Genomic DNA, 19917 nt, shown 5'->3' on the forward strand with positions numbered 1-19917 from the left:
TTTGGGATCGGATATGGGTTTCTATTTGATTCACGGCTGGGTGGTAAAAATATTCCTGGAGCTTTAGGTAGATCCAGTGTAACGAGCATTTCTCTTTTCATGCAAAGAACCCTTTGTGTATTTATACGCGAACACATCTTGGCACTTTGGCAAAGCAAATTTCCTTCAATCCTGACTACTAAGTACTGGAGAACAGATATTATTGTTTACAGGATACGTATACATTTTATAGTCCGGTCACCGTAGCGAATCGGGGATCTTCGGGCATATCCGTGGCTGCTGCGGAGTCAAAGCTTAAATTTATCCGGCGCAAGGCGACGTCATCTATTATCCGGCCCGAGAATAGTCATGTTCAAGCAGCCAGATAACTGCACACGCAACTGCTTCAAGGACTCCGGCATTTATTGTTTATTACTCTGTCTGATGTCTTTACAGATCTTCAATGATTTCGTTACTTGGAAAACGCGGGGTTTCGTGAGTAGGGTGCCAACACACCCCCTATCAAATCCGGCGTCGAGTACGCCAATACTGGCAGCCGTTATCGGCTAAGCGGCAACATCGCAACAAGTCCTCACAACTAGCGGATTTTCGCAGCGTATATGAATTCGGCCTTTCGCGCAGATCGTCAACTAGCCGGTAATCCTTCAACGCGGCCAGCGAGCTTCTGCACCTCATCCTTTTTCACGGGACTGGTTGTTATTCTCAAAAGTTCCTGAGTCATCATCAGTCACCGCATCGGTCAGCCCGGAGCTTTAAATGGTCCAGTACTCCCATGAAGATCATATTCTGTGAGTTCAGTAGAGTACTGATAAATAGCCAATCCACTGCTGCCCTGTAATTGTCATTTGTTCGACATTTGAAGATAATACGCCTTTTATGACAGGCTATTTAAACATTTCTTTTTCTGGGATATACTTTTTAGACGTTGGCTTTCTGTATATTTGATACCAATTGATTCATCTGCTCCGCGGGGCCTGTCGCATTGACATCCAACCATCTAATCATGCCTCTCGAACCAATCACGACATCTTCGGACAGCAACCATGATGACGCCTCCTCCATTCCAGATGCGCATTTGGACGGAAACGAACCCCGCGAGGTTGATGACGGTCTCCCTATGAACCTGGAAAAGCAAACAACCGCGAACTCTACATCTTCTTCGTTTAACCAGCGCGCTCAATCTATCATATCAAGGATCCGAAGTCGAGAACCCGGCCAAACCGCCAAATTCACTCATCCACTTTCCCATACCAAGACTTCTCCGGATGTGCTAGTCGACTTTGAAGGGCCGGACGACCCTTATCATCCGCGAAACTGGGGTTTTTATAAGAAATCTGTGACGACAGTACTCTATGGATTGACTACGATGGGTAAGCGAGACTTAGGATCTTTCGTTCTTTGGCTCAATGCTGACGGTTTTTTTTGGAACAGGCGCAACCTGGGCTAGTGCTGTGTAGGTGTATTATCTCTGTTTATTGATTGGATATTTTGTCCTAATGGACCCATAGCTATTCTCCGGGTATAAGTCAGATCAGCCACGACTTCAACGTTGGCAAAGAAGTCAGTCTGCTTGGTGTTACCTTTCTGCTTCTTGGATTCGGGTTTGGCCCCCTTATATGGGCTCCATTGTCAGAAATATACGGACGTAAGGCAGCCGTAATGACTCCTTATTTTATCGCTGCGATATTCTCCTTTGGCACAGCAACTGCAAAGGACATTCAGACGGTATTGATTACCCGTTTCTTTGCTGGCTTTTTTGGATCTGCTCCAGTGACCAATACTGGTGGTGTGCTCGGTGATCTCTGGTCTCCTGAACAGCGAGGTGCGGCTATTGTTGGGTATGCAATGGCTGTCGTGGGTGGACCTATCCTGGGACCTATCGTCGGTGGTGCCATTGTCCAAAGCTACTTGCGATGGAGGTGGACTGAATATGTGAGTAAATAAGCGGTAGACAAATCTGTCTATCTTCCTTTTACCCATAAGACACTGACTGGGATATAGATCACAGGTATCTACATGATGTTTATACTACTCGTGGACGCTATTTTCATCGACGAGACATACCCGGCCACGTTACTGGTCTACAAAGCACGGCGGCTTCGTTACGAGACTGGAAACTGGGCATTACATGCCAAACATGAAGAATGGGATGTGAGTTTGAAGGAGATGGCCCAAAAGTACCTTATCCGACCTTTTGCTCTGTTATTCACCCCCATATGCTTCTCTGTCGCCTTGTACGCGTCCTTTTGTTATGGTATTCTTTACCTCAACCTGGCAGCCTTCCCTATCGAATTCGAAGAAAAACGTGGGTGGAACCAGGTGGTTGGAGCATTACCTTTTCTGGGTCTATTAGTTGGAATTTTTGGCGGAGCCTTCATCAATATCTTCAATCAGAAATTTTACGTAAAACGACTCCGACAAAACAACAACCGGCCTGTGCCTGAAGCCCGCCTTCCTCCAATGATGATCGGATCTATCGCCTTTAGCGCAGGATTGTTCATCTTTGGGTGGACTTCCTTTAAAGATATTCACTGGATATGCCCCGTCATTGGTGCTGTTTGCATGGGTCTAGGATTTTTCACCATTTTCCAAGGAGCTCTCAACTATCTCATTGATACCTTTGCCTCAACCGCTGCCTCTGCAGTCGCTGCTAACACTTTCCTCCGCAGCATCTTCGCTGCGGCATTCCCGCTCTTCACGGATGGCATGTATCATAATCTCGGGATAAATTGGGCATCGAGCACTTTGGGGTTTATTGCGGCTGCGTTGATTCCGATTCCGTTTTTGTTCTACATCTATGGCCGAAGGATTAGGGCCAGAGGGAAGTGGTCGAGAGCATCTGTTTATCCTGAATAAGCTCGATTTACTTCCTTTCTTTCCCTATCTTGGCTTATGGCGAAACGATGTTTATGCCATTTCGACATATTAAACTTGTGATATTATCATGATTTGAAGGGGACGATTACGTACAGAAAACCCCCTTCCCGTTGGCTAAAGCCAGTAAATACTATATAGATAGTTTCTTTAATTTACTGTGATATAATACAATGTCAGTTGATAAGGTATTTGAGAGAGGACTACTACTAAGGACATGCCTTGTCTATTCTATCTTCAATATCACTATACATATATACGCAATCAAGTTATCTAACATTCCAAGAATCATATCTACTGCCGCGTAATCAATCCAATACTCCCAAATACAGTAATGGAACAAGAAAAATATTTATAACAAATACCTAATTCAAACAGCTGCAGGATGGGCCACATGCCACTTCCGAACAGCCCCTTTGGCAGACGTAACTTTGAGCCCGATGCGAGTGTCCAGATCATAGGATTCCCACTTTGCGACCTTTTCTAGATGTTCTTCACACTCCTGGACCATTTCGCGTTCTAGTATATCCGATTCCGTTTCAGACAGAGATGGGCCCGATGTTTTTGATACTGTAGGCTTCAAGGCGGAATCGCTTGGACTGTGAGCTGCCACATAGTTCGGGCGCTCCATCCACAAATTCGCGGCCATTTCAAAGTGTGCCACCGGCAGAATCCAATTTTCTTGCAAATGGCCCTTAAAAAGGGATCGGTCGTGAGAAAAGACTTTCTTCTGTAGAATCTGCTTGGCCTCCCGATGTCTGCGCAAGGACCGTAGAACCCCTGCCCGAAGCACGGAGAGAATGGCTTTTTCGTCTTCATTTTGCTTGCTCCACAATTTGTTCGCATCGCTCTCGGACCATGCCAATTTCTCAAGAGATTCTTCTAGCTCCTCTTTTCGCATTCGACTGTAGCCGTTCCAGAAGAAAATCATTTCTTCAATCGGGTCTACTCCAGCCGCAGCGGCCTCTACTAAATCTACGTTCCACTCCTTGGCACGAGTCTCCCACCTAGCGACTTTGCGAGTGACGAAAACATCAAATGGTAATTGGCGGGCCATTAGACGTTTCTTGCCTGCTAGTGTCGGTGCTTTGCGGAGACATTCTCGAGCCTGTTTGGCGTATTCCTTAGCAGCTGTTGCGTCTGTCGCGGCTGTTTGACGATATAGAACTACATAAGCGGATCCAGCGATGTAATAATACAGAGCGGGGGACCAAGAGTTGAGTTCCACACACTATGATGAGTTAGTGGTTAGTCTCGGAGATCGTTGCCATGGCACTCACCTTAATGAAAAAGCTCGCGCACTCCTCGTACCTATGCAGGTACATTGCGTCCATGCTTTTCTCAAAATTTTGCAGGCCGTCAACTTGTTTGAGCGGGCTTTTTTTGCTGTTCTTCAACAATTCCAAGGCTGATTCAAGATCGCGATTGGCACCTTTCATCCGAGACTCCTCGAGCAACCATAGCTGACTTTTTGGGTACCGTGCTCGCATCTTTTGAAGCAAGACCGATAGCCTCTCTACTGGATAACCTTCGATCCCAGCTTCATCATCAGTTGTAACATCCGGAATGATATCGCAGAATCGAACGAAGCCATTGTAGTACCCTAAGAGAGCCAAGGCAGCGATGGCTCCAACCAGGCTATGAAATTTACTTGCTTGCCACAGCATGCGCAATCCACGTTCTTTGTCACCTCGGAAACCGATAATAGCCAGTAAGCGACTGAAGGTAGGAGGGATCATAGAAAGCATGACGAGCAACATGCCAAAACATGCGTTGGAATTCGAGTGAATGAAAATGTCAATTGGGTTGCTGAAGTCCTCTACATTGGGCCCCTGCAAAAGTGCGTCTCCTGAGTTTTCGTCCACAATCTTGAGTTGAGCTATATCTTTAGCAAGGTCTTGACTTGATTGGTTAGGACTTTGAGCAGAAGAGGTAGTTGTTGATGGTGTGTTGGACTCTGAGGCCAATCCATTCAGTGGTGAACTCTTCGAGCGCTTGTTCTGCAAATATCTTTCTTCCATTTTAAGGATACCATCCAGGGTCATATATGCTTTTCGCATTTTGTAAAATCCTTTCAGACTTTCTGTAAGACTTTCATTGAGAACACCGACGACTGCTGCCAAGAGTTGCACCATTGCCTGGCAAAGTGCGTACTCAGTACCAGGGTCATAAATCTGTGAGCGAAAGGCATTTGGAGTGCTTGAAACGTGGATGACTCGTTGGTGATCGTTGTACGCACTGTTCTCAGCTTCGGCGAGACGCTCGGCGGCTGAGGACAGTCATTAGTCATGTGAGTATAGCTAGGTTGACAGAATTATAACCCACCTTGGCGCATTATTTCTTGTTCGAACCCTAAGGTCGCTCGAATGAAGCCCACGACACCCTTGCCGGTCTGCACTGATTTCAGTACATAAAGTAGATTTCAATAAGATGGTATGCATCATACCTTGTGGAAGGTTGAGTCGCCCTCACTTAGACCTGATTCAGCACCTTCGACATCATCATTGAGAATCAACGTCGCCGCTGATAAGGCATATAATTAGAATCATGACTCCACGATACGATTTGCCCAAATCTAATAAACACACATACCAGCCATAGCCTGTTCAACTATTCAATAGCAGCTCATTAGCTTTATTTAAAGGATTTGTTTGTTGACACCACTTACGGTCCAGAATCTGTTGAACTGAGTCGAGGGACTGTGACGACGAGTTGGCGGAATTGCGGCCATACAGCCATGATCCCATGCGGTACATGTCGGGCTATTCACTTGTGTTGTAGTTTGCCACCGAAGCTTTAAAACAATGAGGGATGTCTCAAAGCACACGAGAACCTAGTAAGCCAGTGTTTTCCTTGAAGTTACGGGGCGTTGTATTCGATTTGAATGCTAGAGTGTTTCCACACAACAAAGTCGCAGGTATTTTCTTGGCCATGTGTCATAAGCATCCAGCAGCCAGGAATCCAATGGCACACAAAGACAGAAGACAGAACAAAATCACAGGTGCAAACAACAAACAAAAGAGGCTGGGGGGAGATAATGGCTGCCTCAGGACTAGAGTATGCCAGCAGCCGATGAGTCCCGGTTCTAGACAATAGCCACGAGCCACGACAGCGTCACACACAGTCTGTGGTATTATTCGCTAACATATGACGGAGGTGATTGAGAAGAAGGAGAAGAGGCAACCCTCACACCAAAGCTAGATGAGTGGAAGGAAACAAGCTTAGTCAACTTGAGTCTTATGAATGGCTGCGGCGGCCCCCAACCGGCGGTTTGTCCCAGGGCCTGCGGCTGGGCTGTGCTTTTTAACTCCGCGAGGACCAGACCTCAGGAGCTGGGGAGCGTAATATATGGGCTTTCGAGGGCAGAAAGGGCCGGTAGAGAGTAGGCAAACATGCAGCCGCCAGACTACACCTGGTAGCTTAGTTTGAATAATGATACGAAGTTGCAGGAGGAATGGAAGTGGCTATTGATGACTCTGCCTGGATATTGATTAGAGAGCTCGAGCCAATGGCGAGGAGGGCGGCTCTGGGCTTGACCGCCTACCCAATCGGGCCAGCAGCAGCAGCTGGCTTTCACCATCTCCGCATTGTCAGACAGACCGCGACATCGATCATTATTACTTGCAGACAAAGAACCATTCCAGCTTCAAGGAAATCATACAATATTTAAAGCACAGTCAACGCGTTTACGACCCGCTCTCTCTCTCCGGCCCCAAGAGTGCACTATCGACTTCAAGGCTCGTACACCGTACACATATCACGCCCCGCAATGTCGAATTCAAACACAACCGAGAGCGATATCTCTCAACAGCCTGCTCAGCAAAAGCAGAAGCCTCCTGTTTTGGAAGAAGACGATGAATTTGAAGATTTCCCGGTCGAAGGTAAGAAAGATCCGACCTCTCATGAACTGTGCCTGGTTGCCACTCAGCCTCAACCCGAGGAATGTGGCAGGTGCAAGCCTTTTGGATTTAATCGACATCTCACTTCTAACACATTTTATTGTCTTTCAGACTGGCCACAGGAAGAGACCGAACAAGGCCAAGGCTCAACGACGACCAACGGCGCTAAAACACATCTGTGGGAGGAGAGCTGGGATGACGACGACGAGAACGAAGATTTCTCCAAGCAATTGAAGTAAGGAGCACGCGTATCTTATAGCAAAATCACGGTTCACTCACAATTATTGGATTGCAGGGAAGAAATAAAGAAGGTTGAAGGCGCCAAGTAGAACAGCGCCGAGTGGAGAGGAACGAGGACGATGGAACACACGCTGCCTGCGAACGGCCTTCTAGATAATAGATCGAGCGCTTGATACGGCCAAAATGCACTATAATATCATGTTGAATTATCTACATCTCAAGTTTCGCAGTCAAAAGAAGCTGCGAATGGAACCACTGATGAAAATCTACATATCTCCCATATCTGGAAGACAAGAAGCTGGTTATCGTAAGAAAGTATTTCTAGTGTTATGAAAGGTTGAAGACCCGGGGTATTCGATATCATTGAATTCTTGTTTACCAATTATTACTTCCTTGCTCTAGGCTTCCTAGAGGTTCGATGTACTTTTCTCTGCTAATTACACCGACAATCAGAACTTGGAATTTGTAGAGTTTGGAATTGCTGAGCCCATATTTGTACGGTATCTCATTTGTCATTTGAGAATGTAGCAAAGACTGCAGTGCTTTGACTTTATATAAAAGATATATTGTATTCGATATTACAGAGAATCTCTTGTTGCCTAGCTTTTTGGAAATAAAAACGCTTACTTACTTGACAAAGCAGCAACACCAGGCAATTCCTTGCCCTCCAGTAATTCCAAAGAAGCACCACCTCCAGTGGACACATGGCTCAGCTTATCCTCAACACCGTACTTGGCGGCAACAGTTGCAGTGTCACCACCGCCAATAATGACAATCGTACCCGATTGAGCAGCTGCAACTGCAGCATCAAGGGTGTCCTTTGTTCCCTTTGCGAAAGGCTCAATTTCAAAAACACCCGGAGGACCGTTCCAGAGAATAGTCTTGGCTTCCTTGATAGCCTCCTTGTACAGGTCGACACTCTTCGGGCCAACGTCCAAACCGAGCCAGCCATCGGGAATTCCTTGCTCATCTGTTGCGGATCCAACTTCAGCATCAGCACCGAACTTGCTGCCAGTGACATAGTCAACAGGCAAGATGATCTTCACATTGTTCTTCTTGGCCTTGTCGACGACCTCGCCGACGATTTTGCTGCCAGCTTCGTCGAACAGACTATTACCGATCTTAACATTCTCGAGAGTCTTCTTGAAAGTGAAAGCCATGCCGCCAGTGATGATCAAGCTGTTGACCTTGGGTAGAAGGTTGTCGATGAGTTGGATCTTGTCGGAAACCTTGGAGCCACCAAGGATAGCAAGGAAAGGCCGTTGAGGACTCTCCAGGGCTTTGGCGAAGTATTCAAGCTCTTTCTTCACAAGGAAGCCAGATGCCTTCTGGGGGAGATCTACTCCGACCATCGAGCTGTGAGCACGGTGGGCAGTACCGAAAGCATCGTCTGGATTGAATTAACAAATTAGCTACCCTATCACAGCCCACATAATCAAATTCTGCAAGTAAGCGGCCTTACTGATGTAGATGTCTCCCAGAGCAGTCAGTCCCTTGCGGAACTCCTCAATCTTAGCTTTGTCGGCCTTAATCTTATTGCCGTTCGCATCCTTAGAGCTACCTTCTTCCTCGGCATGGAATCGCAGATTCTCCAGCAGAATTACTTGGCCACCAGTGGCCTCGTTGACAGTCTCTTCCACTTCCTTTCCAACAGAGTCATTGGTGAAAATAACGCCGCGGCCAAGTAGCTTCTCAAGCTCTGGGACAACAGGCTGCAAGCTGTACTTGGGGTTCACCTTGCCATCAGGTCGGCCAAGGTGGGACATCAGAATTACAGCTTTGGCTCCATGTTCGATGGCGTACTTGATAGTCGGCAAGGCACCGACAATACGTTGGTTGTTTGTGATGTTCTTGTTCGCGTCGAGAGGGACGTTGAAGTCGACCTATAGTCATAGCGCCATGAATAAATCACATCCTCCAAATAGAGATCCAATGGACTTACTCGGATCAGGACACGCTTGTCCTTAAGATCAACGTCGGTGATGGCAAGTTTGTTGGTGAGAGACATGGTGGATGAGAAGCAGCTAATAAACCATGTTAGATTGATGACGTCAAGGCAGGAATTGGCGGACCTGCGAAAGCTCACCTCGCCGGACGATCGTGCAATGTGTCAGAATATTACAAATGCCAAACCCTCAAAGACTCTTTCGTAGACTCCCAGGTGTTTTCTAGTAACCGTACACGAGTATAAGAAGTGCTTGCGTGAGGTTGGCGGGGCACAAGAATAATTAAACCTCTGGTGGGGCTTCGGTGAGAGCGCAGAGCCTGAGTGGGATGATACATGGCCCATCCCGCTGCTCGGGCTGATGCGGGACTGATGTCAATCGTGAGATGAAAGATGCTGACGGAGCGGATCGGGACGTGAGCTTCGCTCTTGATGGCTGCTTCCATACACGAAGACATGTAGTTTAATTGATTGGCTACAGAGAACACATCCGAGGTAATGGATACCACGACTGCGGGTCGTTGAGTTGCTCAAGAGAAAAACACATATAACATTGCCGAACTACCACCGTAAATGACGAAAGCTAGAACCTGACGACAACAAGGGGACAACAAGGGGACAACAATGACACCATTCCCTAAGAGCCCAATGCAATATGCCGTCTCGTATAGAGAAGCAACCTAGACCGTACGACAAAAAGACATTTGACAACACCGAACACTCAATTACGCCGAACATGTTTTGGGTGTGCTGTGACACCAAAGCTTGAATGAAACTGCTAAACTGACATTCGAAACGTGCTGTCTACCCAGAGTACTGATTCCAGCTTGGAAAGATCGCTTTACTCTTCCCCGAAGAGTTGGTGAGCGAGAGGTATGCAGTCCATGCGATACCGATCGTGGAAACAAAGGGCTGTTTAAGCATTAGAACCACCCACTAGGCTTGCTAATTCGAATTCACTCACAATCTGAAACTGGATGGGGACCACGCGGAAGTTCAGGACTTGAACTGCAGGCCACAAAATGAAATTCGCCTTCAAAGTCGGGAGATAGACGTCACGGAATTTGTTGACTAATGCCCGTCGGCCTCCGCCTTCTGCGAGAGTCATGAAGGTGAAAAAGCAAAATAGACCTAATACTATCAGTATAGAGATCACAATGACAGAAGGTACACCGTACCAAATGGCGCAAAGATCAATTGATCCACTGCCACCCTCTTCAAAGCAGGTCCGGTTGCCGACACCTTTGTGATGGGGAAAGCACGCGACAGGAAGCCGAACCACTGGAACTGGATTGGTGCCATAAAGAAACCATATGCCATGAACCTGGTCAACCTCTCGAAGTCAAAGGGAGGTGGCTGGCTTTTTGTATATCCTAGCTCACCCCATTGCGAAGGCTTCTCCTTATCGAAATCATGAATTTCAATCGATATAATACCGCTGTCCGAGTTTGACGAGCGCTGTGATGAACGCGCTCTGAAGGCTGTAATGGTTTGTGCCACCGTATCCGCAATGCCACCCAATACCTATACCCAGTTCTTATTAGTACAAGACCCATTAGTCGAATTTAACCAGCGATGGTGTGTACTCACGGCGTTGGTCACCATTGTAGTTAGGACTAGATGTAGCAGGATGGAAAATTAGTTATGCCACCATATAAACGACAACGGACGAATAATGCGGCTTACCCGGCTTCTCTGCATAGTACGAGTTGAACTTGGCTGCTAGCCGCATTGTGACCGCCATTTCGACGAGGAATATAATGGTATGGAGCAAAGGCTGTTTTTCAAGCAGTAGGCGTTGTCAGTGAGTGATTCGCCATCATCAAAGTCGTCGACGCTCTCTGAAGAACACGTACCAAGCGCCCATAAATGTATCTCCGATTTAGACCGTTTAGAACCCTGCGGCGAGTGGTATCGACTTTGTCGAACATGTTGAAGGGCATTGTGAGCGCCTCGTAAATTATTGCGGTCGAATCTTGAATCGAAGAGCGGTCGGGGTGGACCTCAGTATGACGCAAAAATCAGGATCACCACGGCCAACAAGGAAGACGCCTTCGGGTGGGGACGCAATAACTGCTTAGTTGACGGAGGGCCCCAAAAGCCAAGCTCCAGGCTAGTCCAAGATAATGTCGTCGACGAAATGATAAAGATGTGGAAGATGGGAATCTCGATAAGAAGAGATGAGGGAGTAGGAAGTGTAATCGATAACGTGGAATGGCGGCTGCACCGGGCCAAAAGGCGGCAAGCCATTCAGGCGCCGATCTGCGGCCTTTGTCGATGTTACAGAGCCCGCCTGTGCTATTATTGTCAGCCAATCTGCATACAATATTCCCTCTTGCGTTGCAGCTTCGTTACACCCTACTAGCGTTGCTTGTCCTTGCTGCACAAACAATTCGCTCATATTCGTTGAACAGCTTATATTAGAAACCAGAATGACAGATCTGTATTGATTAGATGGCACTATATCTATAATAATACATTATTCGATTCATGTCTTGACATATCATTTCTAGGCATGAAAAGAGCAGCATTCATGGGGCCAGCCGGAGTATGTACAAGTGGGCATTGCTCATGTATCTTCGTTACGCGCTTCTATCCAAGGACACGATGTCGGGCAGATCCCTGATATCGATCGTCTCGTTAGTATTCATGTCCACCAGCCTTACCACCTCTAAGTGAAGACTGCCGGTGGCTAATGGAAGGAGGATCAGCTCCGTGGAATGGCAAGTGCCAGGGAGGAGAGGCCTGTCAATCCGTGAGTTACGTGCCTCTTGCACATATGGGGATCATGAGTGACATACCCTATCCTAAGTTCCGTGCTCAGACAAATCAAGTCCGCATCTTGCCCAGAGGCATTCTTCTGCATTGCGTGAATGATACTCTCGTCAGTGACAGCTTCTGCAAGGCGGTCCTCCTTCCTGCTTGATACAGAGGACGACGAGGGCCGCGCCACGTGTCTGCGAGGGTCGACTCGTTTCCGTCGAGGAATTGCCATCATTGCAAATTTCCGAGGAGCATTAGAACGATTTACAATGAAGACATCCCATTGGAATGGCTTGCTAACCTCGACAGTTGCGGGTCCGGAGAATGAAATAGTAACACCCCCTTGAGTGATAGAATGAGCACGCTCTCGATAAGAGCTACGATTGGCTGCGCTTGTTGACGACGATGAGCCACCTTGTCCAGGAGTCACGGGCAAACTGGCTGGCCGATTATTGCGCTGTAATGTCTGACTAGGTCCGCCAAATGTCGGGTTTAGAGGCATAGAAAAATCAACATTTGTTCGCCATTGCATGGCAATTCGAGGTTGGCAATCACCAGATAGATTTATCACCCCTTCAAGGGAAATGTCGAGCATACTGACCAAAGCCGTTGTCGAGAGATACGACTCAGGTCCATACTCGGGGATTAGTTTGTACATGAGGGTAACATCATCTCTTGGTCGTAGCAGAATAGGAGGCTGTAATTCCTCAACGTTGGACATGTTCTCTGCTTGGCCATCAAATAAAACGATGTCTGCTTTATCAAAGACAATATCACAACCTAAAAATGGCGTTGCTTCCAAGTCAAGACTAGCAATTGTAGTCGGTCGACTAGAAAAGGTATTGAGCCGTGTACAACGTATCCTGGCACTTGCAGCAGGTACAATACGTATAGGATTTTGAGTTTGTTGCCATATATTGTATACAGGTGCCTCCTTTTGTGTAGCTGGAACGACACGAAGGAGTCTAGATGCTGGGAGAAACGGAGCCACGGATTTGAAGGAGGTATCGGTGGAAAGGGGTTGCAATACGTTTGCTGACGCCGGGACGGTACTCGGAAGATAATCATCTTCTTGCAGCGACTTTTCTGGTATTTCGGTCGTATTTAAAGTAGCTGCAGCGGAGAATGCAACGCATGGGTGTTGGATACGAATGCGAGGACGACCTGAGATCTGTAAGATTAAGCAAACATCAACCGATAGAAATAAAACCCACGAAGAAAAGCTTTAATCTTCCAGATAACATAAACATGATTCCCACTCTCCTCATCCCCTTCAAATATATTTACAACAACTAATGGATCTTCCTTATCGTGCACAGTCCCCGAAAATATCAGGTCTTTCGTAGGTCCTGGCTCGGCCGACCCAAGCTCAGCAGGGTTGAAGACGAATGCGTTTAAACCAATATCCAATTGTGGAAGATGAAATCTCAATGCATTTTCAGAGCAATTCGATAGTCTGAGGACGACGCGCACGGTAACAGTCTCATCTGAAATAAATAGTGTTACTCTTGGACCCAACCCCGCCTAGCAGTTCATAAGGTCACCTACCAAAAAAAAGCAAAGAGCGCTGTGGAACCGCTTTGAGAACAGATGTAAGATCCTCAGCTCCTTCTTCAAGAGCAGTGGTTAAAGTTGTTTCGATATCGACATCAGGAGCATGAGGAACCACTGTCTCAAGAACTGCATGTCGCAGAAACTCCCCATGAAGGCTAGGACCCAACATAGCGGACCAGGCTGCGCATGCTCAGCGAAAAAAGAAAGAGCCCCAGTTATTATTAAACTCCCAAAATCAAACACTGCAAGATCAGTGCTCCCAATAATAGTCGGGCCGTGTTGTAAGCTGTAACTAAACACAAGACACTTTCGCCGCGGCTGTCGAAAATGGCTAGTGCGCCCCGGCCAGCAGCTTTCGCACTAGACTGACTTTGCGCGTCGATTTTAGAGCTGCAGTTCTCTTCTCACCACGACATCACCAGCGACTCGCCATCAATTCAGTCAGCAATATGTCTGCAAGCTCTAGTCTCTGGCAGGAAGCTCGTCATTCCGATGGCCGGGTATACTACTATAATGTTCAAACCAAGGCCACGCAATGGGCAAAGCCTGCCGAGATGTTGACTCCTGTAGAGGTTCGTTCTGCCCCAACCATCCCTCCTTAGGACTCTACTTACTCTTTTATTAAATAGCGCGCGCTATCAAATCAGCCATGGAAGGAATACACTGCAGAAGGTGGACGCAAGTATTGGTACAATACTGAGAGCAAGCAAAGTACATGGGAAATGCCTGAAGTTTACAGAGCCGCTCTCGCACAAGCTCAACCTCCCGCAGCACCGTCTGGAAGGTGACACTCACCTGAAAACTTTCGATTTTTTATTGTCTAATTCAGCTATAGTGCCTCTACTTTCGTTGCCGGTGGAACAACCTCGTTTAGCCCCTACCCTCAGCAACAGCGTGAGCGCGATGATTACGACCGCAGTGCTGCACCGGACCGCCGTGGAGGTTACAGTGGATTAGATACAAATGGTCTGATTACTGCTCAACAGACTGACCCAGAGTACAGCTCCTTTGAAGAAGCCGAGAGTGCGTTCATGAAGCTACTACGACGGTGTAATGTTCAGCCTGATTGGACATGGGAACAGGCTATGCGTGCGGTTATCAAAGATCCCCAGTATCGTGCTCTGAAAGATCCAAAAGACCGGCGGACAGCCTTTGAGAAGTATACGGCTGAGGTCCGCATGCAGGAGCGCGATCGCGCGAAGGAGAGGTTTGCTAAATTGCGCGCAGATTTCAATACTATGCTAAAAAGCCATCCTGAAATTAAGCACTACAGCAGATGGAAAAATATCCGCCCTATCATTGAGGGTGAAACAATATTCAGATCTACCAACGATGAGAATGAACGGCGCCAGTTATTTGAAGAATATATACTTGAGCTAAAGAAGACTCATGTGGAACAAGAGGCTATTACTCGCAAAGCCGCTATGGATGATCTGGTGAAAATTCTAAAAGCTCTACAACTTGAGCCATATGCAAGATGGTCTGAAGTGCAAAATTCACTAGCCACAAACGAAAGAATCCAAAAGGATGAGAAGTTCAAAACCCTGAGCAAATCTGACATTCTGACCGCTTTTGAAAATCATATCAAGTCTCTTGAACGAACATTCAATGACGCTCGCCAGCAGCACAAGGCTGCCAAAGCTAGGAGAGAACGCCATCATCGCGAGGGTTTTGTCGAACTCCTCAAGGAATTGCGTTCTCAAGGAAAAATCAAAGCTGGGAGTAAATGGATGCAAGTTCATCCCCTGATTCAAGAGGACCCTCGGTATGTAGCAATGTTAGGCCAAGGCGGCTCCAGTCCTTTAGATCTATTTTGGGATATGGTGGAAGAAGAGGAAAGGTTACTGCGTGAACCACGTAATGATGTTCTTGACGTCCTTGATGTACGTCCATCTGAACCCCATGCTCAACATTAAAAGAGGACTAATATAATATCCAGGACAAACGTTATGACATCACTACGAAGACAACATTTGAAGACTTTATGTCAGTGATGGCCAGCGACCGCCGGACAGCCAATATTGACTCTAATATTCTTCAACTCATCTTCCAGCGTATCCAGGAGAGGGCTCAGCGACGCACAGAAGACGAAAAACATGCAGCTGATCGCCATCAACGTCGTGCTGTGGATGCATTGCGCTCTCGTATCAAGCACTTGGAACCCGCAGTTCGTATTAGCGATACATGGGAATCAGTGCGGCCGAGGATTGAAAGGTTTGAAGAATATACTGCCCTTGATTCTGACGATCTCCGCCAAAGTGCCTTTGACAAATACATTCGTCGGCTCAAGGAAAAAGAAGAAGACGCGGAGCGAGACCGTGATAGAGATCGTGGATCTCGCCGCGGCGACCATCACGACCGGTCTGACCGCGACTCTCGGAGTGGCCCGTACCGTTCAGATCGGAGAGTGAGACCCAGTCGAACGCCAGAGCCGGATCCATATGAAGCAGACCGTCGAAAAGCCCAGGCGGATCGTGAGCGGTCATATCGCAAAGTAAGCGGTCTTTCTCCTGTTCACGAAAGAAGAGATGATCGTGATCGATTACGGGATAGAGAACGCGAGCGAGACCGTGATCGACGCGCACCAGCTCACTATGATCGCGAGCGCCGTGATCGAGAGGATGAGCGCGAGCGACTTTACCGAACCCGTGGAGATCCACGTGGAAGCCGTGATGAACTGGATTACGGAGGAGACTCACGCAGTACAGTAAGTAATGACCGTCGTCGTAGACGTGACAGCGACGCAGAAAGTGCAGCTAGCCGCAACACCAAACGGTATAAACGTGATGATCGCGAAAAGGATCGATCGCGAGACCGTAGCCATCGTGACCGGGACCGGCTTTCTGGTGGAAGTCGCACTCCAGCAGTGACAGGCGAAGACGAGGCCAAGAAGGAGGAGAAGACGGTCCACTCTGGGAGCGAGGAGGGGGAGATCGAGGAAGATTGATGATTATAACTACCATTCGCTGATGTTACTGGTCTGTGAGTGAGATTTCCCAATCTACCTTTAGAGAATATGCTTCATTGTGTCAAGCTCTGGCTTTCTCCTAACTCTTTTCTGCGATAAAAATATATAACAATAACATAATACATACTCAAAATAATATTGAATTTGTCATTATCTTGTTTCATGCTATTTCGCGTAATTCACGTATACCAGGCATAAAGATATCAGTCATCAACCCCATATATACATCTGGTAAATATCAATGTTTAACATTAAATATATGTACATCATAATACGTAGCAATCGATGACTAGTATGCACAATATTTGAACATTTGCACGTTGAGGTCAATCAAGTCAATAATGGATAGGATTTTAGTGTTGCGTACTTGATGTTAACTAAATATATATTCAGACACGGATCCGCCTGAAGTCGTGATACTCACATAGGGGTTCCACATCAATTGATCTGATAGTTGACATTTGCAAATGCACGTATGTACGGTCAACTGTGCCGGAATTAACAGTGAAAACATACTAGTTAAAGTCTTAAATATAGAAATGGCCAGTGAGAAAGTATTTGATATATTTCAGTACTTCTGTGCTTGATTCGAAAGAGTGTTCTTGGGCTATAGCCCGACAAAATACGTAGCTAGCTAGTTGGACAATGTATTTGAGCGAGAGCACCTAGCTGCAATAGGCTGCTAGAGCTTCTGCTGTAGATGCTGAGAGATAAATCGAAACATACTTTTAGGCTTTTAGATAGCTCTGTCAATCTTGATGTCCGTCAAAAGAAAACATATGCATATCAAAAAGGCCCGTGTACCTCGGAGAAGCCTCTGCACGGTGGGGGCTGGATAGTATGCTTGTCAATATGTTGGATCCCGCGAGGCCGCGTCCTCATCAACTTCGTCATCAGCAGTATCGTCACTGGAAACACAAATACGAGAACGGGTGCCGGTGTGCCTTCGAACGCCTGTAAATGCTACAAACCGAACGCCTTTTTTTCTATCCAGTAGCCAGTGGTGCCGCCTGTTAGTGTCGCGACCATCGTGCCAACGACGGTCGTGATCGTTCTTACGTGGGATGCCCTTTTCAACTCTCTTCTTCTAAGAAGAACTACAGAGAGTGGGGTCAGTTGAGGTTGAAACAGAATGAACAAGGAGAAAAAAGTCCAAATGATGGGAATAAAAGAAAAATCAAAATCAAATGGAAACAAGGGGAACTTACGTAGTTGCCGTTAAGCTTCTGCTCCTGATCTAGCTGACTTTGGTACTTGTTGATACGGGGACGGTAGCTGTTTGGATCACGACGGAAGGTAACGTCGAGATTCTTCAAGAACCGATTGCAACCAGTGAGAAGAGATTCAGGAATATTGGCACGAGCGTCAACAGATGGCTTGCCATCGAAAACGATGACACGATCAGCGAGATAAGTCGCCATAATGAAATCGTGTTCGACGATGAAGGCAGTCTTCTTCGTGTTCATAATGAAACGTTTTATGACCCTTGAGGCAGTAATTCTCTCTGTAAAAAATTTAGCATAATGTTGCATTTAAAAAACCACCCACAAATCCTGACAAAGTATTTACATCTGGAGAGTGGAGGAGGCGATGTTTGAGAGCTACTTACGTTCTGCATCAAGATAGGCCGACGGTTCATCGATAAGATAGATGTCTGCCGGAATACCGAGAGCGAGCACAATAGCGACACGCTGCAATTCACCACCTGACAGATTCTGAACTTCCTGATCGATGAAATCGTCGATCCTCAGAGGTTTGTAGACATCTGTTTGAAACTGTGGGTTGAGAAAGGCAGCCTTGATACGCTTAAAAAACAATTGCCGGACGGTACCCTGGAATTTGGGGGTGATTTTTTGAGGTTTCATACTGATGTTCATGCGAGGTATCGACATATTCCCATCTGGCTTCTCGGCACCGGCGAGCATTTTACAGAATGTAGTTTTACCAGTACCATTTTCACCCATCTGTTACCCGTCAGCAAATGCAATAGCATTAGTGTGAAGCAAGAAAATTTTCAAGTTAGCAAGCCGGTATGTGTTTACGTACCAGAACGAGGATTTCAGAATCGGTGAATTGGCCAGCATCAACCTTCAGATGGAAATTTCCCATGGTCTTCTCCATGGATGGATAGCTAAAAGCCCGTGCCTTATCGATCAAGAGATCTTCTCCAGCTTCCGCGATACGGAAGGTTAGGGATTCCTCGCGGAAACGCAAGTTTTCGGTGGGAATATGGCCATCGAGGAAAATATTTATACCTTCGCGAACCGATGATGGTAGAGTGACAACTCCATAAACAGCAGGTCGACCGTAGAGAACGCAAACGAAGTCAGATAGATAGTCCAGAACAGACAAATCGTGCTCAACAACAATAACGTAATCATCTGGTCGCAAGAGTTCTCGAATAGTACGGGCTGCCGCAAGTCTCTGTTTGTTTGTTAGTGTACGTGTCAAAAATCTAAGTTTACAATGATAATTTAAGATCTCTTGGGTTTCAGTGACGATAGAAAATTACTCACCTGACGAATATCGAGGTACGAACTAGGTTCGTCGAACATGTATCTATTGAAAAATGAAAAATTAGACAATATTTTAAGCCAGTTTGTGTTGATCTTTCTCAAGTTGCCCAAGGCGAAGATATTTAGGGTAGCTAGAAGTAGGTAGTACTCACACATCTGCTTGCTGCACACATACGAGAGCGAGGGCAAAACGCTGAAGTTCTCCACCGGAAAGAAGGTTAATATCACGATTTTCGACCTGCTTGAGTTCTAATCCACAATTAGTATTATTGTATCCCACGAACCAACATGATCGCCTACCAAGAACGTCCATAATGTAATCCATATTATCCATTTGAGCCCGGGCCTCAATCAGAGGGCCAACTTCCTTCACGGGTCCCTTGACAGCCCTGGGAATTTGATCGACGTATTGCGGCTTTACGACAGCCTTGAGATCATCCTCGAGCACTTTGGTGAAGTAGTCTATAAAGTATCAATAATGCGCTAAACTGCTGACCATTCTCATTAACATACTTTGAAGCTCAGATCCACGGAAGTACTTGAGAATTTCCTGCCAGTCTGGGGGATCGTCGTAGCGTCCCAAGTTGGGCTTGAGTTTACCGCTGAGAATCTTTAGGGCAGTACTCTTTCCAGTACCGTTCGCACCGACTTGGGAGGTATTAGCTCAAAGATCATGAGTTACTTGAAGATAAAAATGCTGCATACCAAGGCCAAGTACCTGACCGGGTCGAGGCATTGGTAGACGATGCAACTTGAAGCTGTTGGCCGAGTAACGATGGGTTACCTGGGTTTCGAGGTTGGTCGGCAAATTGATGATATGGATGGCCCCGAATGGGCATTTCTTCGGACAGATACCACATCCAATGCAGAGGCGTTCAGAAATGAAGGCGATTTTTGATTCCGGAGTGACTTCGATGCAAAGCTTGCCAGTGCGGACCACGGGGCAGGACTTTTTGCACTCTTGCCGACATTTCTATAGACATTAATATCATTCTACCGAGAACCCACAACGGCGACTTACCTTCGGTTTGCACTATAAACAACAACGATATCCTACATCAGCACTGTGTTTCGATCGATCGGAGGGGTTTTGAGCGGGGTACGAATAAGGAACTGACCTTGTCACTGTTGACAATTGCAATTCTATTACAAAAGTTA

At 46.8% G+C, this 19917-nt stretch overlaps 8 protein-coding genes across 8 annotated transcripts; 3 read left to right on the forward strand and 5 right to left on the reverse strand.

Moving 5' to 3' along the window:
- Positions 1-1003: 1003 nt before the first annotated feature.
- BGW36DRAFT_399890 (putative MFS multidrug transporter) lies at positions 1004-2856 on the forward strand (the record flags this gene model as incomplete). The annotated part of the gene is made up of 4 exons (XM_046218573.1): positions 1004-1370; positions 1432-1453; positions 1509-1932; positions 2002-2856. 4 exons carry the CDS (start codon positions 1004-1006, stop codon positions 2854-2856), a joined length of 1668 nt encoding a protein of 555 aa, XP_046069050.1.
- A 388-nt stretch (positions 2857-3244) lies between these two features.
- Positions 3245-5630, reverse strand: BGW36DRAFT_430916 (outer membrane protein iml2; the record flags this gene model as incomplete). Its single annotated transcript, XM_046220903.1, has 6 exons — positions 3245-4105; positions 4155-5143; positions 5200-5266; positions 5321-5397; positions 5467-5484; positions 5543-5630. 6 exons carry the CDS (start codon positions 5628-5630, stop codon positions 3245-3247), a joined length of 2100 nt encoding a protein of 699 aa, XP_046069051.1.
- A 1013-nt stretch (positions 5631-6643) lies between these two features.
- BGW36DRAFT_430917 (uncharacterized protein) lies at positions 6644-7102 on the forward strand (the record flags this gene model as incomplete). Its single annotated transcript, XM_046220904.1, has 2 exons — positions 6644-7008; positions 7069-7102. 2 exons carry the CDS (start codon positions 6644-6646, stop codon positions 7100-7102), a joined length of 399 nt encoding a protein of 132 aa, XP_046069052.1.
- Positions 7103-7636: 534 nt separating this feature from the next.
- On the reverse strand, positions 7637-9021 carry BGW36DRAFT_399892 (putative phosphoglycerate kinase PgkA; the record flags this gene model as incomplete). The annotated part of the gene is made up of 3 exons (XM_046218574.1): positions 7637-8403; positions 8476-8896; positions 8956-9021. 3 exons carry the CDS (start codon positions 9019-9021, stop codon positions 7637-7639), a joined length of 1254 nt encoding a protein of 417 aa, XP_046069053.1.
- Positions 9022-9348: 327 nt separating this feature from the next.
- On the reverse strand, positions 9349-11154 carry BGW36DRAFT_325957 (putative integral membrane protein, Mpv17/PMP22 family). Its single transcript, XM_046212728.1, has 6 exons — positions 10815-11154; positions 10645-10735; positions 10549-10574; positions 10137-10482; positions 9923-10089; positions 9349-9870 (listed from the first exon to the last, which is right to left on the reverse strand). The coding sequence occupies exons 1-6, from the start codon at positions 10899-10901 to the stop codon at positions 9763-9765; spliced, it is 825 nt and encodes a 274-aa protein (XP_046069054.1). The 5' UTR covers positions 10902-11154; the 3' UTR covers positions 9349-9762.
- Positions 11155-11362: 208 nt separating this feature from the next.
- BGW36DRAFT_464363 (TRAPP trafficking subunit Trs65-domain-containing protein) lies at positions 11363-13561 on the reverse strand. The gene is made up of 4 exons (XM_046222249.1): positions 13270-13561; positions 12936-13208; positions 11760-12885; positions 11363-11703 (listed from the first exon to the last, which is right to left on the reverse strand). Exons 1-4 carry the CDS (start codon positions 13442-13444, stop codon positions 11541-11543), a joined length of 1737 nt encoding a protein of 578 aa, XP_046069055.1. The 5' UTR covers positions 13445-13561; the 3' UTR covers positions 11363-11540.
- A 122-nt stretch (positions 13562-13683) lies between these two features.
- Positions 13684-16405, forward strand: BGW36DRAFT_347549 (putative formin binding protein). The gene is made up of 4 exons (XM_046213237.1): positions 13684-13847; positions 13905-14059; positions 14111-15158; positions 15215-16405. Exons 1-4 carry the CDS (start codon positions 13725-13727, stop codon positions 16220-16222), a joined length of 2334 nt encoding a protein of 777 aa, XP_046069056.1. The 5' UTR covers positions 13684-13724; the 3' UTR covers positions 16223-16405.
- An 854-nt stretch (positions 16406-17259) lies between these two features.
- On the reverse strand, positions 17260-19214 carry BGW36DRAFT_36022 (P-loop containing nucleoside triphosphate hydrolase protein). The gene is made up of 6 exons (XM_046214153.1): positions 19060-19214; positions 18760-19008; positions 18290-18667; positions 17853-18207; positions 17452-17747; positions 17260-17340 (listed from the first exon to the last, which is right to left on the reverse strand). The coding sequence occupies exons 2-6, from the start codon at positions 18913-18915 to the stop codon at positions 17317-17319; spliced, it is 1209 nt and encodes a 402-aa protein (XP_046069057.1). The 5' UTR covers positions 18916-19008; positions 19060-19214; the 3' UTR covers positions 17260-17316.
- Between the last annotated feature and the right edge of the window lie 703 nt (positions 19215-19917).

The sequence above is a fragment of the Talaromyces proteolyticus genome (assembly GCF_021365285.1).
Source record: "Talaromyces proteolyticus strain PMI_201 chromosome Unknown BGW36scaffold_10, whole genome shotgun sequence".
In the NCBI taxonomy this organism is placed as follows: Eukaryota; Fungi; Ascomycota; class Eurotiomycetes; order Eurotiales; family Trichocomaceae; genus Talaromyces; species Talaromyces proteolyticus.

Coding starts and splice junctions, on each gene's coding strand:
- BGW36DRAFT_325957 (XM_046212728.1), bottom strand. CDS start 10,901: ATGCCCTTCAACATGTTCGACAAAGTCGATACCACTCGCCGCAGGGTT. Junction 10,736..10,814: donor GATACATTTATGGGCGCTTG/GTACGTGTTCTT, acceptor CTTGAAAAACAG/CCTTTGCTCCATACCATTAT. Junction 10,090..10,136: donor ATTGATCTTTGCGCCATTTG/GTACGGTGTACC, acceptor TGATAGTATTAG/GTCTATTTTGCTTTTTCACC.
- BGW36DRAFT_464363 (XM_046222249.1), bottom strand. CDS start 13,444: ATGTTGGGTCCTAGCCTTCATGGGGAGTTTCTGCGACATGCAGTTCTT. Junction 13,209..13,269: donor GCGCTCTTTGCTTTTTTTTG/GTAGGTGACCTT, acceptor TATTTATTTCAG/ATGAGACTGTTACCGTGCGC. Junction 12,886..12,935: donor GAAGATTAAAGCTTTTCTTC/GTGGGTTTTATT, acceptor TACAGATCTCAG/GTCGTCCTCGCATTCGTATC.
- BGW36DRAFT_347549 (XM_046213237.1), top strand. CDS start 13,725: ATGTCTGCAAGCTCTAGTCTCTGGCAGGAAGCTCGTCATTCCGATGGC. Junction 13,848..13,904: donor AGATGTTGACTCCTGTAGAG/GTTCGTTCTGCC, acceptor TTTATTAAATAG/CGCGCGCTATCAAATCAGCC. Junction 15,159..15,214: donor ATGTTCTTGACGTCCTTGAT/GTACGTCCATCT, acceptor TATAATATCCAG/GACAAACGTTATGACATCAC.
- BGW36DRAFT_36022 (XM_046214153.1), bottom strand. CDS start 18,915: ATGTGTGAGTACTACCTACTTCTAGCTACCCTAAATATCTTCGCCTTG. Junction 18,668..18,759: donor CGTACCTCGATATTCGTCAG/GTGAGTAATTTT, acceptor ACAAACAAACAG/AGACTTGCGGCAGCCCGTAC. Junction 17,748..17,852: donor GGCCTATCTTGATGCAGAAC/GTAAGTAGCTCT, acceptor AATTTTTTACAG/AGAGAATTACTGCCTCAAGG.